The following is a 27,077-nucleotide window of genomic DNA, read 5'->3' as shown; positions in this document are numbered from 1 at the left end:
TTGAGTAGAGGAACTAGGCAGGGATGTTCTTTTTGCCCCTTTATTATTTGCATTCTGTTTAGAACCACTGGCAAAGAAAATAAGGAACTCCGAAATTCAAGGATATAATTGGTATGGTATTTAAAAGATGGCTCTGTTTGCAGCTTGTTTTATAACTGATGATGCCAGAAAAGGACATTTTAGTGTTGTGGAACATTTTGAGATAGTTTCATATCTTTTTGCGATCTAAATTATGCTAAAACAAAGGCAATAGTGGTAAAGACTGCACCTACACACAAATTGCAATATCCATATTTATGGGGACATGATAAAATAAAGTACTTAGGAGTATGGATTAAAATGATACCAGAGTGACAGCTGAGGACGTGTGTGAAGAGACTAAGAAGATAATACAAAAACAGAGAGATTGTAAGCTCTGTTTTATGGATATGGATAGCCCACAAGCAGTTAAAATGTTTTTAGTCCCTTTAGTCTTTTACACAGGTCAGGCATATTTTTATCAACCAGAGAAGTTCTGGATAGCAATTTAGTAAAGAGGTGAAGAATTTTATCTGGGAGGGGAAGACTGCAAGAGTTAACTGGGATAAGCTGATTCTTCAGTAGAACAAGGTGGATTTGGGGTTACCTGATTTGAAGCTACACAGGTAAGGCTCCTGTATATGGCACAAGCAGAAGCCTATACTTCAAAGTGGAAAGTGATGATGAAACAGAGGGGGAAGCTCACAAAACAAGGAGAGACTGGGATTTTGGATGCAGATCTTTAATCATACAGTATATTTTATATATATATATATATATATATATATATATATATAGCTTACTATTAAAATTTCGAACCATACTCCGTCGACTGTACTATCATCGAACACGGAAGTTCGAAAACGGTAACATTGATGTGAAAAAAACAATCTAGGAACGGTTTTAACATGGGTCAAGGTAGGTGTTCAGTGTTATTCCAAACTACAAACATCTCCCCTACCTCGACCCATGTTAAAACCCGTTCCTAGATTGTTTTTTTGACACCGATGGTACCGTTTTCGAACTTCCGTGTTCGAAGATAGTACAGTCAACGGAGTACGGTTCGAAATTTTGATAGTAAACATATATATATATATATATATATATATATATATATATATATACGGGTCTACTTCACATGGTCGACAATTCATTTGATCGACTTTCATTTGGTTGACAATTCATTTGATCGACAAGCAGTTTTATGTGGGGGGGCTTCGCCCCCACACACCCCCCTAACTATATATATCAACTCCAGGGTCGCACAACATTGGGGAGGGGGGCAAATCTGCCTGTCGATCAAATGAATTGTCAAGCAAATAAAAGTCGATCAAATGAATTGTCATTATCTCAGGTACCCATATATATATATATATATATATATATATATATATATATATAGATATAGATATAGATATAGATATAGATATATGTATATGTGTGTGTGTGTGTGTATATATATATATATATATATATATATATATATAAGTAGTAGAAAGTATTCTTAAGAACAAGCCAACACAGGAATGGAAAAAGGAGATTCTGCCGGTAGGGATGACTGCAAATGGGATTCAGACAATAAGCAAGAGGGGGCCGGAATTTGTTGGAGAAAACTGGCAAAGGAACCAAGATATTGGGAGTAAATAACTGGAGAGGGAAAGGTTATAGAATGAGAAGACGCTAATAATTTATTTGGACTGCAGGTTAGAGATTGCCGTCCCTATCAAAGATTGGTAACATTGTGTAAGCAGATGTAAAGAAATAATGGGGTTCTAAATGAAAGACCAGCACTGGTAGAGTTTTTAATAGAATGTAGAACAGAAGCTGCTGTTAAAGGAATAATTAGTAGAGCATATAAAATATTGCATGATAATTATAAGAATCAATCAGAGGAGGTTTGTAGGGATTGAGAAGAGAGATCGGATAAGCACTTCACAAAGAAACAATGGGGGAATATGTGTGTCTCCTAAATGTGCAACACAATCTAGAAGATTTAGGATTTTTGGTATTTTTATACCCCAAGTAGACTCCAAGAATTTTTTCCTCAGGTTGACGTGATTGGGGATGAAAGAGGTAATTGGGAACATTTTCTGGGAGTGTAATGAGCTGCAGACTTACGATTCACTGCAGACCACTCTCTCTGAGGTATTGCGTGAGCAAATTGGTGTGTCTAGGAAATGATTTTTTTGGGGCTGTGATACAGAATCGGAATTGCCTAGACATAGTAAGGCTTTGCTGTGTCTAATTATGGTGGCTACCAAAAAAGCAATTGCTAGAAAATCAAAGTCAAAGTCTGTACCAACTGTACTGGAAGTAGCAAAGATAGTAACGAGAGATAAAACAACTAGAACTAGGATCTTTAGAAAAGGGTAGCTGCAAATTACATAGGAAAAAATGGGAACCGTGCGAACAACACATACAGGAGATGAATTAAGTTTAAAAGAAGGTAGGATTGGAATGAGCTATGTAATATCTGACCGACAGCAGATTACATGTGCTGTATGTTTGCAACTAAGAATCATGCCAATGTGATTTTTCATTTATATAAATGTATGATTGTCATAAGTGATAATTTTAATACAGATGTTTCTTTAAAAAAAAAAAAAAAACTAGGTACCCTTCACAGAATAAAGAAATTCAGTGCAAACTCTGCCAGAGTAACTCTAGCTACCACTTGCCTCTTATCTTTTCTCCTATGTGAAACCCCTGTCATTACCAACTTGCAAGCCTGACTTGGTTTTAACCTTGAACAATGCTACTACAAAGTTGTCAGATTTGCTTGCAGAAAATCTTACCAGACTCACCACTGCTTAGCACTAAAATCACTTAACTGGCTTAAACTTCCTCACCACCTGTCTTATACCCATCTTATCTTAGCCTATAGAATCATCTATACCCTACTTGTCTGCCCAGCAATTAACCCCATACTTCAGTTCTGGCTACCAAGCCATCCCCTTTGGTCAAATGATAAACCACTTCTTGCCATTTACAAATCACAAAGGTCTGCTGCGGTCAGTATGTGTTCCATTAATATAGCTAGAACTTGAAATAATATTAATGTCATTTTAGGGCTGCTGGGCACCATCCTTTTAAACGTCTATCTGCCTCCTGCTTTCTCTGCTCCTCTTCTGGGACATAACGTCTCCTAACATCCACCACCTTCTTATACCTCCCTTTAAAGCACAAAATCACTTAACTTGCCTATCCCCTTCTAATACCTCACTTTGTTAAACTACTATACCCACTTCTAATTACCACAACCAAATTGCCATTTTGTCACTACTGTTCTATTAACAGTTAAACTTGCTTATCCCCTCTAATACCTCACTATGATTTGTTTGTGTCTTTTGGCTTATCCCGGTTAGGGGTCGCCATAGCAGAACTCCGGTCCGCTAATGATTTGTAGTGGATTTTTACGTGCCGGTTACCAGCCTGCCACACAACCTTTAATGAAGGCATGCCCCATTCACGCATGCCTCCACACAGAAGACACTCTAGCTAAGAATCGAACGGTACAGCGTCTTGCTATGAGGCGACAACGCTACAGCAGCACCACCACCGCAGTTCACTATGATACATTTCTTAAATTACTTCTGTCTGGCTTCACCACTCAATCTGTAAATTCTCAGCACAAGGCTTGTCTGTCTGTGAATATCAATACAAATGTATTATACTTACTGTTACGCTATATATTCACTGAAACTGTATTGTAAAATTTGTTGTATTGATTGTATTACATTTGTCTTGGATCTTTTCTTCCTGGCACTCTGCTGAAAAAGGGCACCTGTGCAGAGTCGGACTTCCCAGTAAAAAAATGTCAATAAATAAATTAAGTAGGTTTGGGAGAAAAAGTGTATAGCTCTGCAGCTTTGATTTGTCAGCCTCGTATGTTATGGTTTATTCTGACCAATTGTAGTAGCATGAGGATTGTTTTGTCTGCAGTTTCCTCTTGAGGAAAATCTGCTTTAAATAAATTTAGTTTATTTCTTTGTACAAGTCTATAATTAATTGTTTAGTGTGTATGTCACTCTGGTATCACTCAGTTGACACTTCTAGGGCTATGACCACTGGGACTGTTCTGTGGAGGCTTGCGAGGCTGTGTTCTCACAATTTCCCAGATGTGAAAAATGTGATTTTAAATTCACCTTTAGATAGAGATTTAGTTTTTGGTTCCTCTGCTGCCAAGGTTATCAAAGGTATAATGAAAGAGTTAAGATGATATTGGCGATCTCTCAAATTTTCAGCCTTTCTTTTCTAAAATTTTTTTTGAGGCTTCTCCAATCCATCATCCAGCTTTGGTCAAAAACAAAATAAACAGTCTCAACAAAATGTAGGTAAACAGATATTTAAGAAGAAATGGTAGGGGGGGGGGTCGAAAAATAATTTAGAATTTCTCCAACAGCAAGGACAGTCCAAGTCCAAATGACCATTTAAGGTACTTTGTCCCTCCCCCCCTGGCAATCCCGTCTTCCTTCCTGAAAATCGTAATCTCCACTCTTCTCTTGGACATCAGTTTCAAACAGTTGGGTTCTGACGATCATTCACAAAGTTTATAGTAGATAGCAGTGGGAGAAAATCCCTCCTTTTCATGGGGTAATTCCTCATCAACCAGACCAGACTTTATTTCCTCCTGTTTAATGCATGCTGCCCCAGAAGGTGTTGGGGAAAGGTTTTTATTCAAGGATGTTTTTAATACCAAAGAAGGCAAATGCTTGGTGACCATTTCTGGATGTTTCTTTCTTAACTCTGTTTGTGATAATGCCCAAATTCAAAATGTCACTTCAAAACCTATTACATTTTCTTCCTCCAAGTTTCCTGGTAACACTAGATTTAAAAGATGCTTAGCACATTCCTATTCATCCAGACTTCAAGCATTTCTTATGTGTTTGTATGTCTGGATCATATCAGTTCTGTGCCTTACCCTTTGGACTATCCACAGCACCAAGTGTGTTCAAAGTGTCTAGTTCCAGTTATAGGTCATTGCAGGCTACGGGGTATCCTCATTTTCTTCATATTTAGACAACTTGCTTAACTTTGTAGTGTCTTTTTCAGAGAGTCTGGAATCTCTCACTTGGGTAAGATATCTTTTACACAAGCTGAGATTCCAAGAGAACATTCAAATCTTTTTTAACTACTTCACACAGGATTGTGTTGCTGGGGTTTTGGCTAGACACATCAGGTCAAAGAGCTTTTCTCTGACGGGAAAAATAGATCTATATCTATTTCTTAGGTTTTCCACTCAGACTTCTTTCACTCTGAGGAACACCTTAATATTTTGGGTCTTGGATTTGTTCGTGGCTGCAGTGCATTCCTGGCCTGCTATCCCTTGCATCCTTTTTAGTCTGCCTCTCTAGCTACTCTGCTCTGCCTACTGGCCCTGCCCTCCAGGACAACTAAGAACAGTCACTCTATTTTTCTTCCAGATTGACTTACTTCCCAAACAGGAAAGTCTCCCCGAAGTGACAGGAAAGGAATTTCAAGAAACTGTATTCTGCCTGTCTACCTCCTCTGCTCTGCCTACCGGCCCTGCCCTCTAGGACAACTAAGAAAGAGACAGGAAAGGAATTTCAAGAAAGTATGTTACATCAAACTAATTCTAATTTAATTTGATTGTAACGTTACTCTGACACTTACTAGGGGGCCCCCATATCTACATCATCCCATCTCATCCTTTCATTTACCTTTCTAACCCCTAGAGTAATTTCCTCACCCCGCATATTTTATTTTGGCCACTAGATAGCAGTCTTTACCCACCTATAACCTCTCCTCTCCAAATTCTCTCACCATAAAATATCTCTAGTTTCTTTTTTCACCCTCTTTTTTTTTTCTCAAACTGCTTGTTAATTAGTCCTACCTACCTCTGACTTTCATCCTGTTCCCCCCAACACAGTCCGCTAAGCACACCTCTAACCAGCCTGATTCACCCTCTGTAGTTGCCTTCACTTTACAGGTAGTTTTTTTTTTAACACTATCTGTCCTGCCGACTTTCTTTCCTTGGGTCTACCTGCTCCGTTCGCCCTGCGGACTCGCTCCACTCCACTACCCTACCCCCAAATTCCACCCACCCCAGTACACCTGACCTTATACTTCCCTAGCCACACCCCCAACACTAGACAACCCATCAACCACCTACATTGCTCTTATCAGTTTATAATTCTGTTCAATAGCTAACTGTCCCTCTCTCACCCCACCACGCAACTAGTTTTCAATTCTGCCAACTATCTTAAATCTCCTCTTCCCTCCACCACTGACTATGTATAGCCACTGCTGGTTAACACACCTTAACATCCTTCTCCGATTTATTGGGCTAACCTTTCTATTGATATCTCATGACCCAACTTATGAATCCCCTAACCTTTGCTAAATTTCAACACCCCCTAAGACAAACAAGCCCCCCTCACTCCTATAACCTATCTAACACACAGTAACATAACATCTTCTTCATCCTACCTTCTTCCACAGTTTCATAGACTAACTCATATTAAATATCACCAATTGAGAAAAGCAGACCTTTCTCTCTGTAAACTTATCAAATTTTCATTAAACCCTCATAATTGTTTACTGCTGCATGGTGACATCCACCCAAACCCTGGTCCTAACTTTACCACCCTTAATACTTCATCAGCAAATATTTCTACTCCTCTCTCACTCCCAAAAAGCCCAGACTCTCTACTTGTAGGTCACCTCAGTGTACGCAGTGTAAATAATAAAATAACCCAGCTACATGCCCTATTAGACACCTATTCCTTTGACATCTTATGCCTTACTGAAACTTGGCTTAAACCCACAAATAAAGACAATGACATTGTCCCAACAGGCTGTAACATTCTCAGACATGACCGCCTAAATAAAAAGGGTGGTGGGGTAGCAATTCTGTTCAAATCTGAATTGAAGGTCACAGCACTAGATACCCATCCGCCAACACATAATAATGCTGAAATTCTAACCTCTAAGCTCAAAATTAATACAAAAAGCTATGTATTATTTGCTCATATATCCCCCCAGGTAATAACATCAGTACTCTTGAAAATACCCTTAGCTGGCTTTCCATGTTCCTACCACAAGAAACCATACTCCTTGGTGATTTTAGAATTGATTGGAATGGATGTACCATTACCAACCCAACTGCTCATATAATCCTCTTTGGCTTCCAGCAAACCATTACCTCCCCTATCAGAACCCACAAACCTAGCAAGAAACAAACCATATTAGATTGGATACTAGTTAATAGTAACCCCCATGCTTATAAAACAGGTATACTGCCAGATGACATAAGTGATCACTCTCCTACTTTCATTACTAGTTGGATACTAGTTAATAGTAACCTCCATGTCTATAAAACAGGTATACTCCCAGATGACATAAGTGATCACTCTCCTACTTTCATTACTAGTTGAATACTAGTTAATAGTAACCCCCATGCCTATAAAACAGGTATGCTCCCAGATGACATAAGTGATCACTCTCCTACTTTCATTACTAGTTGGATACTAGTTAATAGTAACCCCATGCCTATAAAACAGGTATACTGCCAGATGACATAAGTGATCACTCTCCTACTTTCATTACTAGTTGGATACTAGTTAATAGTAACCCCCATGCCTATAAAACAGGTAAACTCCCAGATGACATAAGTGATCACTCTCCTACTTTCATTACTAGTTGGATACTAGTTAATAGTAACCCCCATGCCTATAAAACAGGTAAACTCCCAGATGACATAAGTGATCACTCTCCTACTTACAATACTTGTTTTATACTAGTTAATAGTAACTCCCATGCCTATAAAACAGGTATACTCCCAGATGACATAAGTGACCACTCTTCTACTTTCATTACTAGTTGGATACTAGTTAATAGTAACCCTCATGCCTATAAAACAGGTATACTGCCAGATGACATAAGTGATCACTCTCCTACTTTCATTACTAGTTGGATACTAGTTAATAGTAACCCCCATGCCTATAAAACATGTAAACACCCAGATGACATAAGTGATCACTCTCCTACTTTCATTACTAGTTGGATACTAGTTAATAGTAACCCCCATGCCTATAAAACAGGTATACTCCCAGATGACATAAGTGACCACTCTTCTACTTTCATTACTAGTTGGATACTAGTTAATAGTAACCCCCATGCCTTTAAAACATGTAAACACCCAGATGACATAAGTGATCACTCTCCTACTTTCATTACTAGTTGGATACTAGTTAATAGTAACCCCCATGCCTATAAAACAGGTATACTCCCAGATGACATAAGTGATCACTCTCCTACTTTCATTACTAGTTGGATACTAGTTAATAGTAACCCCCATGCCTATAAAACAGGTATACTCCCAGATGACATAAGTGATCACTCTCCTACTTTCATTACTAGTTGGATACTAGTTAATAGTAACCCCCATTTTGGCTTTGTCAAGGGTATATCCTGCCTTTTGAACTTGGTCGACTTTTTTGAAACCGTCACTAAGGCCATTGATGAGGGTGAGGCAGTTCACACAGCCTACCTTGACCTTGCAAAAGCCTTTGACACAATACCTCACTCGGGCATCATAGACAAACTCACCAGCTTAAATGTAAACCCATATGTCACAAGATGGTTGCAAACTGGCTCAAGGACGGAACCCACAGGGTCAGAGTTGCTGGAGCTATGTCAGACTCTAAGCCAGTCACAAGCGGTGTCCCACAGGGCTCAGTCCTGGGACCCCTCTTGTTCGGCATTTATTTTTCCGAAGTACAGGCAAACATAGGAGGATTGTGGCTGACAAAGTTCGCAGATGACTGCAAACTGGGCGCCATAATTGATACTCCAGCGGACACAAACATCCTTCAGAGAGGCCTCATAGAAACGGATAATTGGTGCCAGAGCCATGGCCTTAAGCTGAACGCCAAAAAATGTATAGTCATACCCTTTGGGAAAAACAAGGTACCGACAAATTACCACATGAGCGGTAATCCATTAAGTACGGAAGAGGTAATCAGGGACCTAGGGACCCAGGTTGACAGTAACCTCTCATTTGACACTCACATTGCCAAAGTGGTTAGGAAGACCTTCTATATTGCCCACCTTATCATGAAGGGTTTCACATCTAGATCAAGAGGTCATTGTGCCCCTGTACTCTTCTCTTATCAGGCCAGTGATTGAGTACAATGCCCCATTTGGGATGGATCTCACCCGACACCTGCAGCAGTTGGAAAGACCCCAAAAGTTCCTCACCAAGAGGATAAAGGGTCTTAAACATATGTCATATGCTGCCCGACTGAAAAAACTCCAGCTCTATTCAGTCGCATACCGCCTACTCAGAGGTGATCTGTGCTTGACGTACAAGGCCATGTCCAATCCTGAATTAATGGACATGCTCCACCTCAGAAAATCCAAATCCATCAGAGCCACGAGAACAAGTGACTTAAACCTCAACACAGAAATAAATAGGACATGCTGGAGGGACAGATTCATAACCCAGAGGCTCCCTACACTCTGGAACAGAATCCCAGTCCATGTTAGGCAGAGCCCCTCACTGACTCTATTCAAGAGAAATCTCGACGAGTGGATGGGAGATCGTAGGTTTACCCCAGGGGTCATCTCTGTGTCACTACTAGACAGAGGCATAGTAAACTAAACCCTAAAAGGGCGTAGTATTCTCATCCTAAGGGGTGGTGTAAGTCACATACACTCTGGCTAGGCTTATAAATGCCTTAGGGCAGATAGCCTAGTACGAACCTATGAACCTATAAAACAGGTAAACTCCCAGATGACATAAGTGACCACTCTCCTACTTTCATTACTAGTTGGATACTAGTTAATAGTAACCTCCATGCCTATAAAACAGGTATACTCCCAGATGACATAAGTGATCACTCTCCTACTTGCATTACTAATTGGATACTAGTTAATAGTAACCCCCATGCCTACAAAACGGGTATACACCCAGATGACATAAGTGATCACTCTCCTTTTTTCATTACTAGTTGGATACTAGTTAATAGTGACCCCATGCCTATAAAACAGGTAAACTCCCATATGACATAAGTGATCACTCTCCTTCTTTCATTACTAGTTGGATACTAGTTAATAGTAACCCCATGCCTATAAAACAGGTATACTCCCAGATGACATAAGTGATCACTCTCCTACTTTCATTACTAGTTGGATACTAGTTAATAGTAACCGCCATGCCTATAAAACAGGTATACTGCCAGATGACATAAGTGATCACTCTCCTACTTTCATTACCAGTTGGATACTAGTTAATAGTAACCCCATTCGTATAAAACAGGTATACTGCCAGATGACATAAGTGATCACTCTCCTACTTGCATTACTAGGCAAAGGACCCACTTTCACAATCAAATAGCATTTAGAACTATCAGAAACAAGATAGACTTCAACCCATATAACTTCCAAGCTGAGCTCAAAGCCTGCAATTGGTCACCCCTAAAATACCTACCTCTTGACGATGCAGTTTCTTTCTATAACAAAAAATGTTTGAAAATTTTAGACCACCATGCTCCCACCTGCACTATTAGAATTAAAAACAAACCAGCCCCCTGGCTTTCTAAAGACACTAGGCTTAACATTCAACTAAGAAATAAACTCTGGTCCAAATAGAGAAAAACTGAAAACCCAATTGACCACCTAAACTTTAGAAAACTTCATAATACTACAAAAAAATCTATATTCCTTGACAAAAAGTACTACCTCAAATTCCAACTGACCCAACAGCAAAACCCACAAAAGTTCTGGTCAGGAATCAGTAAACTTCCCCACCCAGGACAGTTCAAAACACCCATCCCTTCAAACTTAACTCAAACTTCTCCCAACCAATTTGCGGACACCTTTAATAAATTTTTCTCTGAAACGGTTCAATCACTAGCTAATACCTTACCACCTGTTACCACCACCAAACTCTCCTCACTACCCAACATGCCCCAGACATTTAACTTCCAGCCTGTTCCAAATCTCTCATACACTCCCTACTTCTCAGACTTAAACCATGTACACCATCAGTTGACCTCCTCCCAGCTGAATACCCGCAAATTGCAGCTGGTGTACTTGCCTACCCTGTTTCTATCTTAATAAACAGAACCATTTTGGAATCCTGTGTCCCACCCATCTGGAAAGTCTGACATATTATCCCTTTGCATAAGGGAGGTACCTCTAATGACTTATCAAACTTCTGCCCCACAGCCCTTCTCTCTCCTCTAGCTAAAATTATGGAGAGATGTATCCACCGTCAGTTACTGCATCATCTTCTCCAAAATGACCTACTAGTGGACTGCCAACATGGTTTCAGACTTTACCATAGTACTACAACTGCTCTTCTGTCCTTTACAGGCTACATTAAAAATAGGAATACTAACCAGCTATCTTCTGCCCTTTTCATAGACCTCTCAAAGGCTTTTGATATGGTTAAACACCAACTATTGACAGGGATACTTAAATCACTTTCTCTTGTTTCTCAATTAGTACAATGGTTCCAATCCTATCTGGAAAACAGAAAACAAGCAGTCCTGTGGGACAATAAAATATCCTCTCAGCTTCCAGTCACCCTTGGAGTTCCACAAGGATCAATTCTTGGACCACTCCTTTTTACTATTTTCATTAATGATCTGAAAACGTCCCTTCCCCAAGCTACGTGCATACAATATGCCGATGATTCAACTCTGATATGTGCCGCATCTTCTCCAGCAGGACTCCAATCCAATACACAGACAGTCTTTACCCAAGTAGAAAACTGGTTCCATCAAAGATGTCTCCTCCCTAACCCCCAAAAAAGCTAAATTATTACTTTTTACTCCTACACAGAAATCCCCCCTATAAATTTCATAGTTACATCAAATAATGACACACAAATTGCTCCCGACACCACCACCAAACTCCTGGGTGTAACTGTTGACAACAATCTCAGCTTTAACATGCACACAAATGCAACTATTAAATCAGCTAATAGAAAACTTAGATTCCTTTATAGAGTCAAGTCCTTTCTCACAGCCTCAGCTAAGATTTCCATTGCTCAGACCCACCTCATTTCTACCCTTCTCTGTGCCTCCCATACCAATACTAACTTATCCAAAAGCAACCTGAATAAACTAGCAACATCCTATAACAACATAGCCAAATTTGCCACCGCTGCCCCCTTTCGTACCCACCATTGCCATAATCTTAAACTTCTAGGATGGCTGAAGTTCACAACCAATTACTTTTCCAGCAACTCATTTTTATTCACAAGATCGTACATCATCCTACAAATACTCCCATACTCTGTAACCTCTTTAACTCCTATAAAAATTTACCAACCCTAAGATCCGCAAAAAAGCTACAAGTAGCCACCATAAAATCCAGCAACAAATCCGGGGACTGCCTGTTCTCAAATGCTGTCGGCAATACTTGGAACAAACTTCCAAGAGAAATGACATCCCTGACTTCCACCAACCTTTTCAAGAAAAAATTGAAAATCTTCATTAAAAACCAATGGCTCTGCCTCTGCTCTAATCCTGAGTGATACTAATTTTCTCAACTAAAAACTTTTTTTCTGATATTTTCTCTATGCTCCACACTGTCCTTGAATCAAAAATTTTTTTGTCTGCTTATTGACTGCCCTGCTGTCCTGAGGAAACTCATGTACAGTAAATGTTTGTTTTATTTTTCTTTCTTAATACAACTGTAATATAACAATCTGTCTTCTATGTGTAGCCTATAACTGATTTTTAAAACTTTTTGCTAACCTGTAAATTGTTTTTGTTTTAACACTGTTTTTGTGGACGCTTATGTATAAATTTTTTTGTCTCTGAACTTTTCTCCTCGAGCCTCTACTGTAAATGGACATATATCCAATTAGACTAGCCCGGTCAACAAATGTAAAATAAATAAATAAATTGTGGCATCTTTCATTCTCATGATACCCCTGGCAGGACTTCATGAGTTAAGATACAGTGGTATCTGAACTTTCTTTAGTCCTTTTTATTTTCAAATCTGAGTTCTAGGGTTTGTCTTAAGAAGAATCACTTAAATCCAGGTCTCCTCTAATCCATCCCTGTTCCAGAGCAGTCAGTCACTCATTAAAGACGCCTCGGGCTTTCCTTCAGGAAGCAGTTTCAGGAGGAATAAAACTGCAAGGTATGCTGTTCATAAAGGACAAACACAAGCACATAAATATGAGAGGTGCTTGCCCTGATCAAGGCACTCAATCTCTGAATCATCTTTTGTCCCCAGGACCTCTTCAAGTAGTTATAGACAATACTACAGTCATGTGGTAGACCAACAAGAAAGGGGGAACCAGGTCATACCCCCTTTGCAGACTAGCCATGTTAGCTTGGGTTGTAGTTTCACTGCACAGCTTGTCTCAGCAGGCATCCTACATTCAGTCAGAGCAGAACTGTGTGGCAGACAGGCTGAGCAAGATAAGGGCAGACCCTCATGAATAGAAACTAGATGGGCCAGGGGAGGGGGTCATCCAAGATTTGATCCATCGGTGGTGAGTTCTTCCATTCGACTTATTTGCTCCTCTCTAAACACTCAGCTGTCAAGATTGATTTAGCCTGTCCTTATTACAAACTGTAAGGTCCACTAACATTCCATGTGACTTTGTGAACAAAACTTAATGTCATCACCTTGCATTAAAACAGGCCTTGAGGGACAGAGTAGCTATGACTTCAGGGGGGGGTCTTTGAATAAGTATTTGAGGGGGAAAAATATATAAATTAACCATATGGCATTTGATTTTTTGTGTTCTGCTCTGATTGTGTGTGTGTGCGCGCGATTGTGATTGTGTGTGTGTGCGACCGTGTGTGTGTGTGTGTGTGTGTGTGTGTGTGTGTGTGTGTGTGTGTGCGACTTGACTGTGCATTCAGTAGTCTGCCACTACTTTAGAATTTTTTTTTTTACTTTTATAGGTGTACTAGGCTAATGGCCCTGGAGCCTTTACAAGCCTAGCCCATAGGATTACCCTGGCATCGTGTCACCTGACCTTGGTTCCCAGTGCCTCTGTCAAGCAGAGCCACTTTTTTGTGTTAAGTTGTTCAGCCCCCCCCCCCCCTTCTGCTCACATTGTCTCAGTCTCTTGGGTGCTTTCAATGACTTCACGGCTAGGAGAAGCTGTGAGTTGAATCCAGTCTAGTTTTGACTGAATTACAAGAGAAACTGCAGACTGCTAGTGCATCTCCTGCACCTAGACGTTTCACACAGTGCAGTGCTGGCAGCAGGTAAGAAACCCACAGTGGTAGGTGTGGTATTGAGATTTAAGAACTGAATAGTTGATGATTGAAGGGAACATCACAGGGCTATGATAGGCTAGGATACTGGACTACCTTAAGGTTTTGTCAGGGTCCACTTAGTACTTGCTGTCTGAATCGAACATTACCAGGATTGGCCTTTTTGCTGCTAAACAGTTAGATGTAGTTGTGGAGGCTGGGGGATTTTTAGAGTTCCCCAGAGATATTTGTGATGTTTGGAAAGGCTGAATGCCTCTATTTGATATTTCATTTTAATATTCTCCTTTTTTTTTGTATTTTTTGTCAAAAAATTTTAAATTTTGCCAACTTTAACTTTATTCATATTGTTTTAATATCCTGTTATTGTGTTAGTGCTTTGGATTATAGCATGTTTGGGGAACCATTGTTTGAGAGAGTCTTGTTTTGAGGGACCCTTTTTAGTGAATGACTGCCAGGATTTTTCCAAAAGTTTTCACTTGACAAAGTACATTCAGATCTTGTTCTTGCTTAGTAAGCATGTGCTTCTTGTGGACATATGGTAACGTCTCCATACAGGATTTGAATTTCTGGTTAAAGGCTTTCCAATTCTTTCTTGTCCTGTCTTGTAGCTCCGGTCTCTGGCTTAATGTACTTCCTAAGGAAAGTTCCTCCTTTCAGTACTAAACAAAAAAAAAAAGTCTATGCCCCTGGTTGTTAGTCCACTAATTTATCCACTGAAGCTTTCTCTGCTGCTTGGAGAACTAGCACAGCATTCATGTTTTGCCACAAGTGCCATGTAATGCATTGAAAAGGCTGCATGGTTTCATGAATACTTTCAGGTTAGCTGTGATGGAGTATTGCTTCTGTACCTCAGTGGTTACCCCTGCAAATTGAAAGTGGCTTCTCAGGTAAAAGTTAATCTAAACCCATCACTAGGTATTGAATGAGGGTGAGAAGCACCTTGCAGGGCCCCCTTTAGAAATGTTTCAATGGGTTTGTCTTGCCCTTCTGGTGCTCTTACAAATTACTCCCCTTTGACTAGATTGGTCATTTGATTCCAAAGGTGCTAGCTCTTAGGATGATATTTGACCATGGGTGTCAGCTCTTAGGATGATATTTGACCATGGGTGTCTACTGCTTTCATCTTCTCCAGAGTCGCACTACTTGTCTGGAAGATACAGCAGTCTCTTGTGGGTCTTTGCACACCCATTGGACATGTGGTTACACTTGCGGAGTTGGATCTCCACTGACCATTCAGTGCTTGGCTGGTATATGACCAAGTATTTGCGGGATTGTATGGTAAAGGAATGCATTCTGATATCTGCAGAGGTCCCAGTACAGGTCACTGACATGGTAGTGCTACCAGTAGCTGGTACAGAGGTGTATCTGTGCAGTATAGAAAATGTGTTTGTGCAATGTAGAAAGATGCACAAGATAAAGACATTGTGCAGTGTAGGAAGATGTACGAGATAAGGACATTGTGCAGTGTAGGAAGATGTACATGATAACGACGTTGTGCAGTGTAGGAGGATGTACAAGATAAGGACATTGTGCAGTGTAGGAAGATGTACATAATACCGACGTTGTTTAGTGTAGGAGGATGCACACGATAACAATGAGCAGTGTAGGAGGATGCACACGATAACGACATTATGCAGTATAGGAAGATGTACAAGATAAGGACATCGTGCAGTGTAGGAAGATGTACATGATAACTACATTGTGCAGTGTAGGAAGATGCACACCGTAACGACACTGTGCAGTGTAGGAGGATGCACACCATAACGACATTCTGCAATGTAGGAAGATGCACACCATAACGACATTGTGCAGTGTAAGAGAATGCACACGATAATGACACTGTGCAGTGTAGGAAGATGCACACCATAATGACGTGCAGTGTAGGAGGATGCACACGATAACGGCATTGTGCTGTGTAGGAGGATGCACACAATAACGACATTGTGCAGTGTAGGAAGATGCACACCATAATGACATTGTGCGTTGTAGGAGGATGCACACGATAACGGCATTGCAGTGTAGGAGGATGCACACGATAACGGCATTGTAGGAAGATGCACACCATAATGACACTGTGCAGTGTAGGACGATGCACACGATAATGACATTTTGCAGTGTAGGAAGATGCACACCATAACGGCATTGTGCATTATAGGAAGATGCACACGATAACGACATTGTACAGTGTAGGAAGATGCACTTGATAATGTGTATCTTGTATATCTTTCTACATTGTACAATGTTTTTATCTTGGGCGAAATTATTCTTTGTTTAAGGTCCGTGTAACATTAGTTGTTTTCACCATTAGTTGATGGATGCATGGATAGATTCTGGCTAATTAAGTTTAAAGAACACTTCCAGTGGCAGGAGTACATGTAGACCTGCATTTACTCTGTACATCAGCTAATTTTCAAGAGCTTTCTGAGGTGGGTACTTACTCTGCTGTACCTTGATGTTGGGTGGTACTTCACCTTGTGTGAGGTGACCTCTATACATATTTTACTTTAAATATTTTGTACCCTTGTAACCCAATTTGTTGATACCAGTATATCCTCCAGTGGACTGCCAGGTCCCTAGCCATGCATACTAGAATTCTTCAAAGAATTTTAAGAGTAGAGAACTCTTAAGAATATGATAGCTGTTACACTGTACAGAAGGACCTCTCTGAAGAGCCAATGTGGTAAGTACTCCTCTTCTAATGTCCTGTGGCTTATGAGATATAAGTTATTGAAGATATAAAGAGTTGGCCATGCTTTCCTGTTTTCTAGGTCAGTTAATTACACATGCTATATTTTTAGCTGTTTCGGTCATAGTTTGATTATATTGTTTTGAGTGTACTTTTCTATTGTTATTTGTAAGGCAAACAACTTAACCATTAGGTCACCCTCCCAACCCCTGTGTGAGTGATATTTATGCAAGTCGTATAGTGGTTTTAGGTTAGAGTTCATGTAATTTGCTCAATGATTGTGTTAACTATGGTCTGTAATAGTAGATATAGGCATGATTTTTCCATTTGTAGACTGTAATTGTAACATTCCACCAGTGTTATGTCAGTGGTGAGGTGATTGTATTCTGATCTATTACCAAGAGTACTGCCTTTCTTGCACCGCATGTTTAAGTATGTGCTTTGTTTTTCAGGCCAGATCATTCTCAGCACACTTTGTTCCCTCCTGATGAAGACCAAGCATTTCTGGTTGTTTTCTGCACCACTACTGCCTCTTGCCGCCCGCCTTTGCATGGTGCCGCTCTCTACACTGCCCACTGTGAATAACTTCGCCATGCTTCTAACCGGACTTGAGGTGCTGGGCTTCTTGGCTTCTGGACTGGTGAGCTTTGGCTCGCTGCTAAAATCAGCAATCCAGGCAATTACTCAGGTAGGAGACAGCTTGAGAGTATGGTGCTTTTATTTATTTTATTTTATTTAACTGGGTAGTACACTAATCACAGTAGATTTGCAGGCACAGTCTGGTCGAAGAAATTCACCCCCCCCCCCCAAAAAAAAAAACAGAATCAATTCACCTGCTTATTAAATATTACAATGATAGCAGAATGTATGGCGGTGGTTTACATAGTCAGTTACAAGATTTGTACAGAAAATTTGTACAGGTGAGGATTAAGTATTTGAAATGTGCATTCATTGTATACATTTCTTTACTGTGTAAGACCTGTGCACCTCTACTATGAAGGAGTAGCACTGATATTAAATGGTGTGACCAGTCTGATAGTATGTATGTAAGTGGAGAATATGAGAACCAATCTCAAACCTAGAGGTATAGCTTGAATTCCTCATATCACACTTGGCAAATTCATGAATGATCCAGCTGCATGTCATACCCTGTGCTATTTGTTTCCATTTGTTGACTGGGAAAGTCCGACTGGGCAAAAAAAAAAAACATTTTAGACAAGGCTGAGAGAGAGAGAAAGAGAGAGAGAGAGAAGCTCCACACAAAATTATACAATGCCGTACGTTAATGCAAGGAAGCATTTCTCCCCGGGCCTCCGCTGAAAACAGGATCTGTAGAACCTAGTCGGACTTTCCCGGTCAACAAATGTAAAATAAAATAAAATAAATAAATAAAATAAAGGAACAAGTCACATAGGGTAGTGGTTGCACAGCAGAGACACGGGATGAAACAAAAGCTGTAGGTAAAGTGCATATACATAATTCTGCATACTGATGAACTTACACTGCTGTACATTAGATAAACATAAGTTACATTGCAGTAAATTAGTACGTACATGAGTAATAACACTGGGTGCTCTGAGATCTACAGATCCACGCGGTTAAATGAACATAAGTTACATTGCAGTAAATTAGTACGTACATGAGTAATAACACTGGGTGCTCTGAGATCTACAGATCCACACGGTTAAATGAACATAAGTTACATTACAGTAAATTAGTACGTACGTGAGTAATAACACTGGGTGCTTTGAGATCTACAGATCCACGCGGTTAAATGAACATAAGTTACATTACAGTAAATTAGTACGTACGTGAGTAATAACACTGGGTGCTTTGAGATCTACAGATTCACACGGTTAAATGAGAGGAATAAGTGAATTTGTTGATTAGTACTTGGAAACATTTTCAAGAGTGAGAAATGATATAAAAAGAAGCTTGTTTTTTGAAATAGAGAGAAGATTAGCAGGCAGAAAATTGCCCGTGGAGTCATTGGGATGCGGTGAAATAGTAAGTAGTAAATGAAATAATAGGTTTTTGTGCTTACCATTAAGGTATTAGCCTGGAGTTGAGCAGGAGCATTGGAAGGAATTGGTTAGGTATTACTTAAATTGCATTTTGTATAGGTATTAAGCTACTTGCGTTAGACCAGAATTTCACACAGTTAGTCAATGTCATAGCACTGCGACATCCCTCCTCTGGCCTGTAATCAAGGAGCCTCGATCCTCACTGCTAACACCGGTGAGGGACGTTCACTTGGAACAAAGATGTATACAGTATTTCCACATGCAACTGTCTGCACCGAGCACAATTTCCCTTAAGAGCACACAGGGAGCAGACACCCATCCTGAGGGTGGATTTCCCCCTCTCTCACTAGGCCCCAAATAAGACCCTACACTGATCATAGCTGTAGAGTTAAGTCCTCAGCTGAGTGTTCCAACCAAGTCTTCCACCAGCCTCTCTGTGAAACCAGTGATGTGAAGTTGTTCTATCTCACCTTCATTCTTACTGATGGGTTCAGAGCCGATCCCTCTGCTCCGAGTAGGCCAAATTGCAAAGCTCGAGGTCGAAACCCCATTCCATGATGCTCTTCTACTTCCCTCAGATCTAGTTTGCCACTTGCAAGAGATCGAACATGTTCCTTCAGCTCAGGCCGTTTTTTGAAAGTCAGTTAAGTAAAAAGTTTCTTTTTGGTTTTTCTTCATATTCTCTTTTGAAGAATGTTGTCTCCTTAGCCGAAATTAGGCTAGTATTTCCTTTACCTTCCATTTTGGTGCGAGTTTAAAGTTAGTTAAACATTTTCTGTTGTTGGCATTAGGCCGTGTGTTGTTTTTGTGCCTGTTTAGACATCTTTATACCCTACCCCAGCATAGCCAAGTTTAGGCTTTAGCTTATAGCTGAGTTAGGCTTTATTTTATTTTTGATAGCAGATTGCTAAAATAGTGAAGTAGCCTCTCTTCTCAGCCGTTCTGGTTTTATCTCTCATTTCATAGCTGAAGTTAGGCTTTATTTTCGTTAGTGATAGTTTGTATTCAGATTGTTCTTGTAGCCAAGTTTGGTTCTGAATATGGTTTTTGGATAGCGATTATTCTGTTTCTGACTTGTGGATTATTACTGTGTCTGAAAAGGTGAAGTCAAGCTTCAAGAAATACCCCAAGTGTAGCCAGAAGATGTCTCTGGTCACACCATCTGTGTTTATTGTTTAAGTCCACCTTCAGGAAGTTTGTGCAGTGTGCCATGGGTTTAGTACTATGATTCTGGCAGAAAGGAAAAGGAAGCTAGTGGAAAGGGGCCTTAAGTCCGCCTTTCAGTCAGAATTGGACTCATCTCCTCAAAAGAAACCAAAACCACCTTCTTCTGTCTCTGGTTTGGAGCTGAAAGGCCTTTCGATTCCGAAGGTTTCTGAGTAAGAGCTGTTTCTCAGTCTTGGAGCCAGTATCTTCGACCCTAAGGTCTCCGATTTGTGGCTCATCTCCTCCTTCCATGGCCTCCTCTTGAGCTCCCAGACTATCATATTCAGATGTGAATTGTGTGGCGAGGAGATTGCTACAGAATCCAGTGCTACCAAAAATGTTATCGGCTTTGACTCTGGCAGCTTCGGAGCAGATCAAGTCACCTACCCTGCTTACTGTTCCTCCTCTGACCGAGCCTTCGGAGCCGGAGGCAGCTGATCAGTTGATTGCGGAACTGTCAGCGCTGACAACAGTGTCTGGCCTACACTGACTTACCCTGATGTCCTCAGCCCCGGCTGCAGACTCTGGGAGCTGACACTCTCCCGTCGGTTCTGGTGGGGGGGGGGGGAGTCGAACCGATGTCTCTGTTCCGACTCTTCCACTTGGGGCTTCGGCATGGGTGAGCTCTGCTCCCACCTCGGGATCGGAGCCTGTAGCTTTGGTGTGGGAAGAGTCCTCGGTGTCTTTGGATCCGGGGGCTTCCTCGCATCAGAGCTGTGGTGCCTTCGATGCCATGAGGAGGGTGTTGTCCTCCCAGACAGTCACAACTTCTGAACAGACTGCTTCTTCCTGTAAAGCACCAGAATCTTCGCATTTACCACGGATCCAGCATAAGCGTAGGGACCCGGAGCCTCAGGGAGCCTCCTTGGAGGAATCCTGCTCTTCTGAGACTTCCCCAGATGTTCACACTGAGGAGGTCCCGAGGAAGAGGACATGTAAGAGGAAACCTCTGGATTTCCCTCAGGAATCTGTCACATCTGATACCGATTTGGAGGAATCCCCCTCGGAGTATATCCTTTGCGGATATCCTGGAGATCCTGCAGCAGAGAGGTGTCTGGCAGCCCATCAACCCTTCCATGGACAAATCTGTGCTCCTGAAAGCTTTTGGGTCCCGACCCTCTACCTCTTGGGTTTCTCTGCCCTTCGATGAGTTGATGGATCTTTTATCTCGAAGGGCGTGGGAGTCACCAGATACCATGGAACCTCTCCCAAGAAGACCAAACAAATATATTTCTGCACCTCATAAGGCCTTTTTATCTAAACCTATTCCTGTTGATGCCATGGTGGTTGTGGCAGCCACTAAGGAGATGTCAGAGACATTCTCCGTCCATCCTCCTAATAGAGACTCCAGGATTATGGACAGATTTTGGCAAGTGTATGTTTAGTTCTACGACATTTGCTCTTCGTTCGTTGAACTATCTAACTCATTTTACCAGGCTTCAAAGAGATTTCCTGAAAAAGCTTGGAGATGCTCTTCAAGGTGCAGTAGCTGATAAGGTGACATCTCACATTGCTACCCTTAATTCCATTGTCACCTCTTCCATGTGTCTTGTATCTTACGCAGCTGATGGGACAAGTAGGGCAGTGGATACAGGAATAGCTCTTAGGAGACATTCCTTGATGCGCTTACGTTCTTTTGTGGAACCTTTTAAGGCATCATTTGTGAATGCCCCGTTTGATGGTTCCTCACTTTTTGGACCTAAAGTTAGAGACCCTCACAAGATGTGTGCAAGACTGAGACTCTCTGCCGTAGGAGTCCGTTTTTCCACACCTACAAGACCTTATCCCAAAGGTCAGCAGAGTGGAAAAATGTGGTTCCGTAAAACCCAAGGAGCCTTTTCGGACACATGAGGTGAAACCCCCTTCACGGGCAGAGGAGGGGACCAATAATGCAAGATGCCATCCACGTGGCAGATGGGGTTTGCAGAATCAGGGTGACATGGATCAGTTCCTTGGGAAACCCTATCAACGCTCCTGAAAGGAGGCCGCCCTGTCCACCTCTGGAGGCAGTCGGGGGATGACTATCTTTGTGCATAGGCGCCTGGCTCAAAATCACAAAAGACAACTAGGTGTAAATGTATTATCCCCTTTCACTCATGCCGAAAACCTTTAAGGAAGATCCCAGACATTTCACCCAGTCTTCGGGGCGTAGCAACAATAGAGATTCAAAAGTTGCTAGAAAGAGAGTCATCTAATCAGTCCCGGCAGACAAGAAAGGATCCGGAGCTTACTCAAGATTCTTTTTAGTACCAAAGAAAACAAGGGACTGGAGACCGATTCTAGATCTTAGCAGTGTCAACAGATATGTAGAAAAGACAAAGTTCCGGATGGTCACGCTTGAGTCGATATTCCTGTTCTTGGGGAAAGACAATTGGATATGCTCAGTAGATCTTCAGCATACATACTACCACATAAAGATGGCCCATCTGTGCTTTTGGCTGGGGCCAGTCATTATCAGTTTCGAGCCCTGCCCTTTGGTCTCACTACAGCCCCCAGAGTGTTTACCAAATGTATGACAGTGGTAATGGCTCACTTGAGGCATCAAGAAATCTGGGTGTTTCCATATTTAGATGACTGGCTCCTTACTGCACCCACCAGGCATCACTTCATACAGGCAAGGGACATTACTTTAGACCTCTGCTCTCAACTGGGGATAACTATAAATTCAGAAAAGTCTGCCTTATCACCATCGCAGCATACCGTCTTTATAGGAGCAGTCTTAGACACAGTCAACCTGTCCCTAAAACTTCCTCTGGGAAGAATACTTGTCCTTCGACAACAGATCATGGACATTCTCCCAAAGCACAGAGCACCGGTATCGTTGATTCTCAGATTACTGGGCACCATGGCAGTAGCTATTACAGCAGTACCTCTAGCGAGGTTGCACATGCGCATTCTTCAATGGCTACTATTCACACAGTGGACCTTTCAAGGATTACCTATGGATCACCTGGTTCGGATATCCAACTCATGCAAGAAGGATCTTTGATGTTGGCTGACATCTGAATTGGTAACCATGGGAGGTCCCTTTATTCTCCCGACTCCATTTGCTACTGTGACCACGGACGCCTCCCTGATCGGGTGGGGGCATTATCAGGGACAGACGGCCCAAGGCATATGCAAGAACATGAGGCTCATTTGCATATCAACGTCCTAGAGATGAGAGCGGTACTCTTAGCGTTGCAGTCCTTTCAAGACTCTCTTCCTCTGGGGACCATTGCAATCCAGTCAGACAACATGTCAGTGGTCTGGTATATAAACAAACAATGAGGGACCAGATCTCATCACCTATGTCGAGAGGCTCTAAGCATATGGCATTGGGCAGAGTCCACCCAGTGCTTTCTGATAGCAACTCGCATCCCGGGGAAATCCAGTGTGATAGCGGACAAACTAAGCAGAGCCATTCCGTTGCCACATGAGTGGTCTCTCAAGAACGAAGTGGTGGAAATGATCTTCCCCAGATGGGGCCAGCCCATTCTGCGATCTCTTTTTAACTCCCACAAATACCAAATGCAGCGACTACTTTGCCCTAATTCCCCCAGTGGGGGAGTCCCCGAGGGACGTGTTTGTACACAATTGGCCCCCAGGTCGCCTTGATGCTTTTCCGCCTTTCCCTCTAATTCCCAAAGTTCTGCAGAAAGCCATTGCCCAGGGAAGGGCAGTTATCTTAATAGCCCCTTTTTGGCCTTGTCAGATTTGGTTCCCCTTCCTGAAGCCTCATCTTCTGGAAGTGCCCTGGATCCTGGACCCAGAGCCGGATGATCTGACCCACTCGTCAGGAGCTCTTCACCCTTCTCTGTTGTCCATCAAACTGACAGGCTGGCTGCTCCAAATACAAGAATAGCCAGGATCCAAAATCTGTCAGCGGAAGCTCGACATATACTACTGTCTTCCCATAAGTCCTTGATTTAGGAAGCCTTATCGTAGTAAATGGAGGAGATTTTCTATCTGGACATAGCAAAACAATGTTGACCCCATTCCTTGCTTCGATATCAGATATATTGGAATTTTTGATCAAGCTATTTAATGAAGGGGCCGCAGCAGCAACCATTTGAGTTCAGCTGTCTGCTATTTTGAATTTACATGTTTGTGAACTAGGGGACAATGTCATGTCTCATACAATGGCGAAGGCCTTTCTAAAAGATGTTATACATTTGAGGCCCCCTGTTAAATCCCCTACTACTCCATGAAATCTAAATCTTGTTCTGTCAAAGATTATTCTTCCTCCATTTGAACCAGCATCTTCCTGTGAACTGAAATTTCTCTCCTGGAAAACTGTTTTCCTAGTGGCTATTACCTTTGCGCGCAGAGTTTCAGAATTGCAGGCCTTGTCGGTAAGGCATCCATATTTGATATTCCACAAGGATAGACTTTCACTCGGAACAAACCCCTCTTTCCTACCAAACGTATGCTCTGAATCCAACCTTAGTCAAACCTTTGAATTGCCAGTTTTCTTTCATAATCATACTAATCGATTGGAGTATATGCTGCACAAACTTGATCACAGACAGCTCCGTTTCTATTTAGACAGGACAAAAGACCACAGACAATCTGACCAACTGTTTGTCATTTTCAGATTCCAGGAAAGTTGCCGCAGTTTCCAAACCTGCCTTATTTAAGTGGCTTTCGGACTGCATTTCCTTTGTTTATAGTTCTGCACATATTCCCTCGGAAAACAAAGTTAGAGCTCATTCAACTAGAGCTCTCTAGTTCTGCAGATTTTTCGGCCATGCTACCAATAGATTCTGTTTGTGCGGCAGCTACATGGTCTAAGCCATATACCTTTATTACTCATTACAAAGTAGACAAGACCTCTAGGGACAGGACTTCCTTTGGTTCTGCTGTCCTTAGGCAGGTACTCCCATGAGCCACCTAAGATTGTGGTGCTGGGGACGCTAGCCATCAGTAAGTATGAAGATGAGATAAAACAACTTCACATAAAGAAGTTATGTACTTACCATAACGTTCCATGTGAGTTGTTCCTCTCACCTTCATTCTTAAAACCCACCCTCATACCCCCAACCTTTGTCTGGAAGTTCGAAAGTTGACTCTTCTGTCTGTTTTGCTTTTTTCTGAGGAGTTTTTTCCTTACACCAGTAAATGGAATTATAGGTATGGTGTTACTCTGTGACTATATTACTAGTTGGCAGCAAACAAGATTTGAGGGAAGTAGAAGGATCATCATGGGGATAGGGTTTCGGCCTTGAGCTGTTTGGAGACTTGCAATTTGCTGACTCTGGAGCCAAGGGATCAGCTTCGGAACCCATCAGTAAGAATGAAGGCCAGAGGAACAACTCAAATGGAACGTTATGGTAAGTACATAACTTCTTTTTCTGTGTCCCTGCCCCAAGTAGCTGACGCACACAATCTCTTTGAGATTTGATTTTACACACACACGCACACGCACACACACATGCACACTTGGAAAAGGCTGCCACAGATTTACCAGCAGTCTCCCCTCTGCCCAGACTAAAAGGTAAATACTGCCACCAGAACACTCCAAAGCCAGCTACTCTAAGGCTCTCTTACCAGGGTATCCAATTATACTTGATAAAATTAATACTAATACAAATGGTAGTGTTTTGACTAATGCAGCAAGGCTTTCAGAAGCGGCCACAGTGTCACCAAATATATGTCCTGTCAAAGGTTAAAATATTCTGTTAACAGACCGGCCACAATGAAACGTTTAAATATATTTAATAGAAAAGACTTTCGGCTTTTCCCGGTTAGGGGTCGCCACAGCAGAACTCCGGTCTGCTCATGACTGGTGGTGGATTTTTATGGTGCCGAGTTGCCAGCCAGACGCCCAACCTTCAACGAAGGCACACCCATTCATGCTCGCACCTACCTGCATGTCTTTAATATCACTCCACCTCGGGGAGGACATGCACACTCCACACAGAAGGCACTCCATTCGAGAATCGAAATCGAGAACCCTTTTTCTGTGAGGCGACAATGGTAACTGCTGCACCACCGTGGCTTCGATGTTTAAATATATTTAATAATAACTAATATTTTCATGTTTTTATTAATTTATCTGTTTACAATAAACAGAGTTTCAGTCACAGGAAATATTTTAAGTAACACCGATAGAAAGGTTCACACAGATACAGAAAAACAATACTTTTAGTATTTTTCTGACTGACTAAAGAATTACTGTTCTAGTTCACTTACTGGAGCAAGGCAAGATGAAGTGGGTGAGTGATCCTTCCTTGTCAGGTTTCAAAAATAGACTGCCCTGAGACTTCTGTCTCATCTAGCATTAAAAAAAAATCATTTCAGCTAAATGACAGAATAACATCACGTACATCTGGTCACTTGATTTCTGGTTCCTACACTATCCCCTTTACTAGAAACTGAACCAGAATCTAGCACGTATGTCATACACACACAGACACGCACAGACACACACACACAGCTTTGCTAACGTGTTATTGCATCTGGAAACAATAAAACCATTTCAAAAATGTACACCCTTCCAGGGTAGCAATTAGTTTACCCCTAAGGACAATACAGTGAGATTCCTAGTCCTGGTTTTTAGACATTTTGCCTCTGGCTGCAATCAGAACTGCAAGATACAATTTTTATAGCCTAAACCAGGTAATTTGATTTCAGACTATTTTTCAAAGTTAGCTGGACTGAGATTAACCTCTTCTCTTCCAGAATCTTCTGTTGCAATATGTTCATTTCAACAGTTACAGTATAGTCTGACATACGGCTGTATTTCTTGTCTGCCTGGCAGGACCCACTGTTGGTACACTTATAACACAAACAGCTTCACAAATACATTTTCAACGCAAGCATATGTACAAATTAGTTTGATACACAAATGAAAGACAGTTCTCCAGCCAGCTATGCTGGCATATGTTACACATCCACTGCCCTACTTCTGGCATAGCTGGCAGTACCTCACATCATCACAAGCAC

At 41.5% G+C, this 27,077-nt stretch overlaps 1 protein-coding gene across 1 annotated transcript in view; it reads left to right on the top strand.

Moving 5' to 3' along the window:
- LOC122795046 (RING finger protein 145-like) overlaps positions 1-27,077 on the top strand; it is a 689,797-nt gene that overhangs the window by 171,574 nt on the left and 491,146 nt on the right. The window contains exon 3 of the mRNA XM_044063623.1: positions 17,373-17,608. Within this exon, the coding sequence (XP_043919558.1) occupies positions 17,373-17,608 (236 nt within the window). The remainder of the gene's footprint in view (positions 1-17,372; positions 17,609-27,077) is intronic.

The sequence above is a fragment of the Protopterus annectens genome, chromosome 2.part1 (assembly GCF_019279795.1).
Source record: "Protopterus annectens isolate FY-2018-M chromosome 2.part1, PAN1.0, whole genome shotgun sequence".
In the NCBI taxonomy this organism is placed as follows: Eukaryota; Metazoa; Chordata; order Ceratodontiformes; family Protopteridae; genus Protopterus; species Protopterus annectens.
Note: the sequence above shows the minus strand (reverse complement) of the source record. Positions and strands in the feature narration are given on the sequence as shown.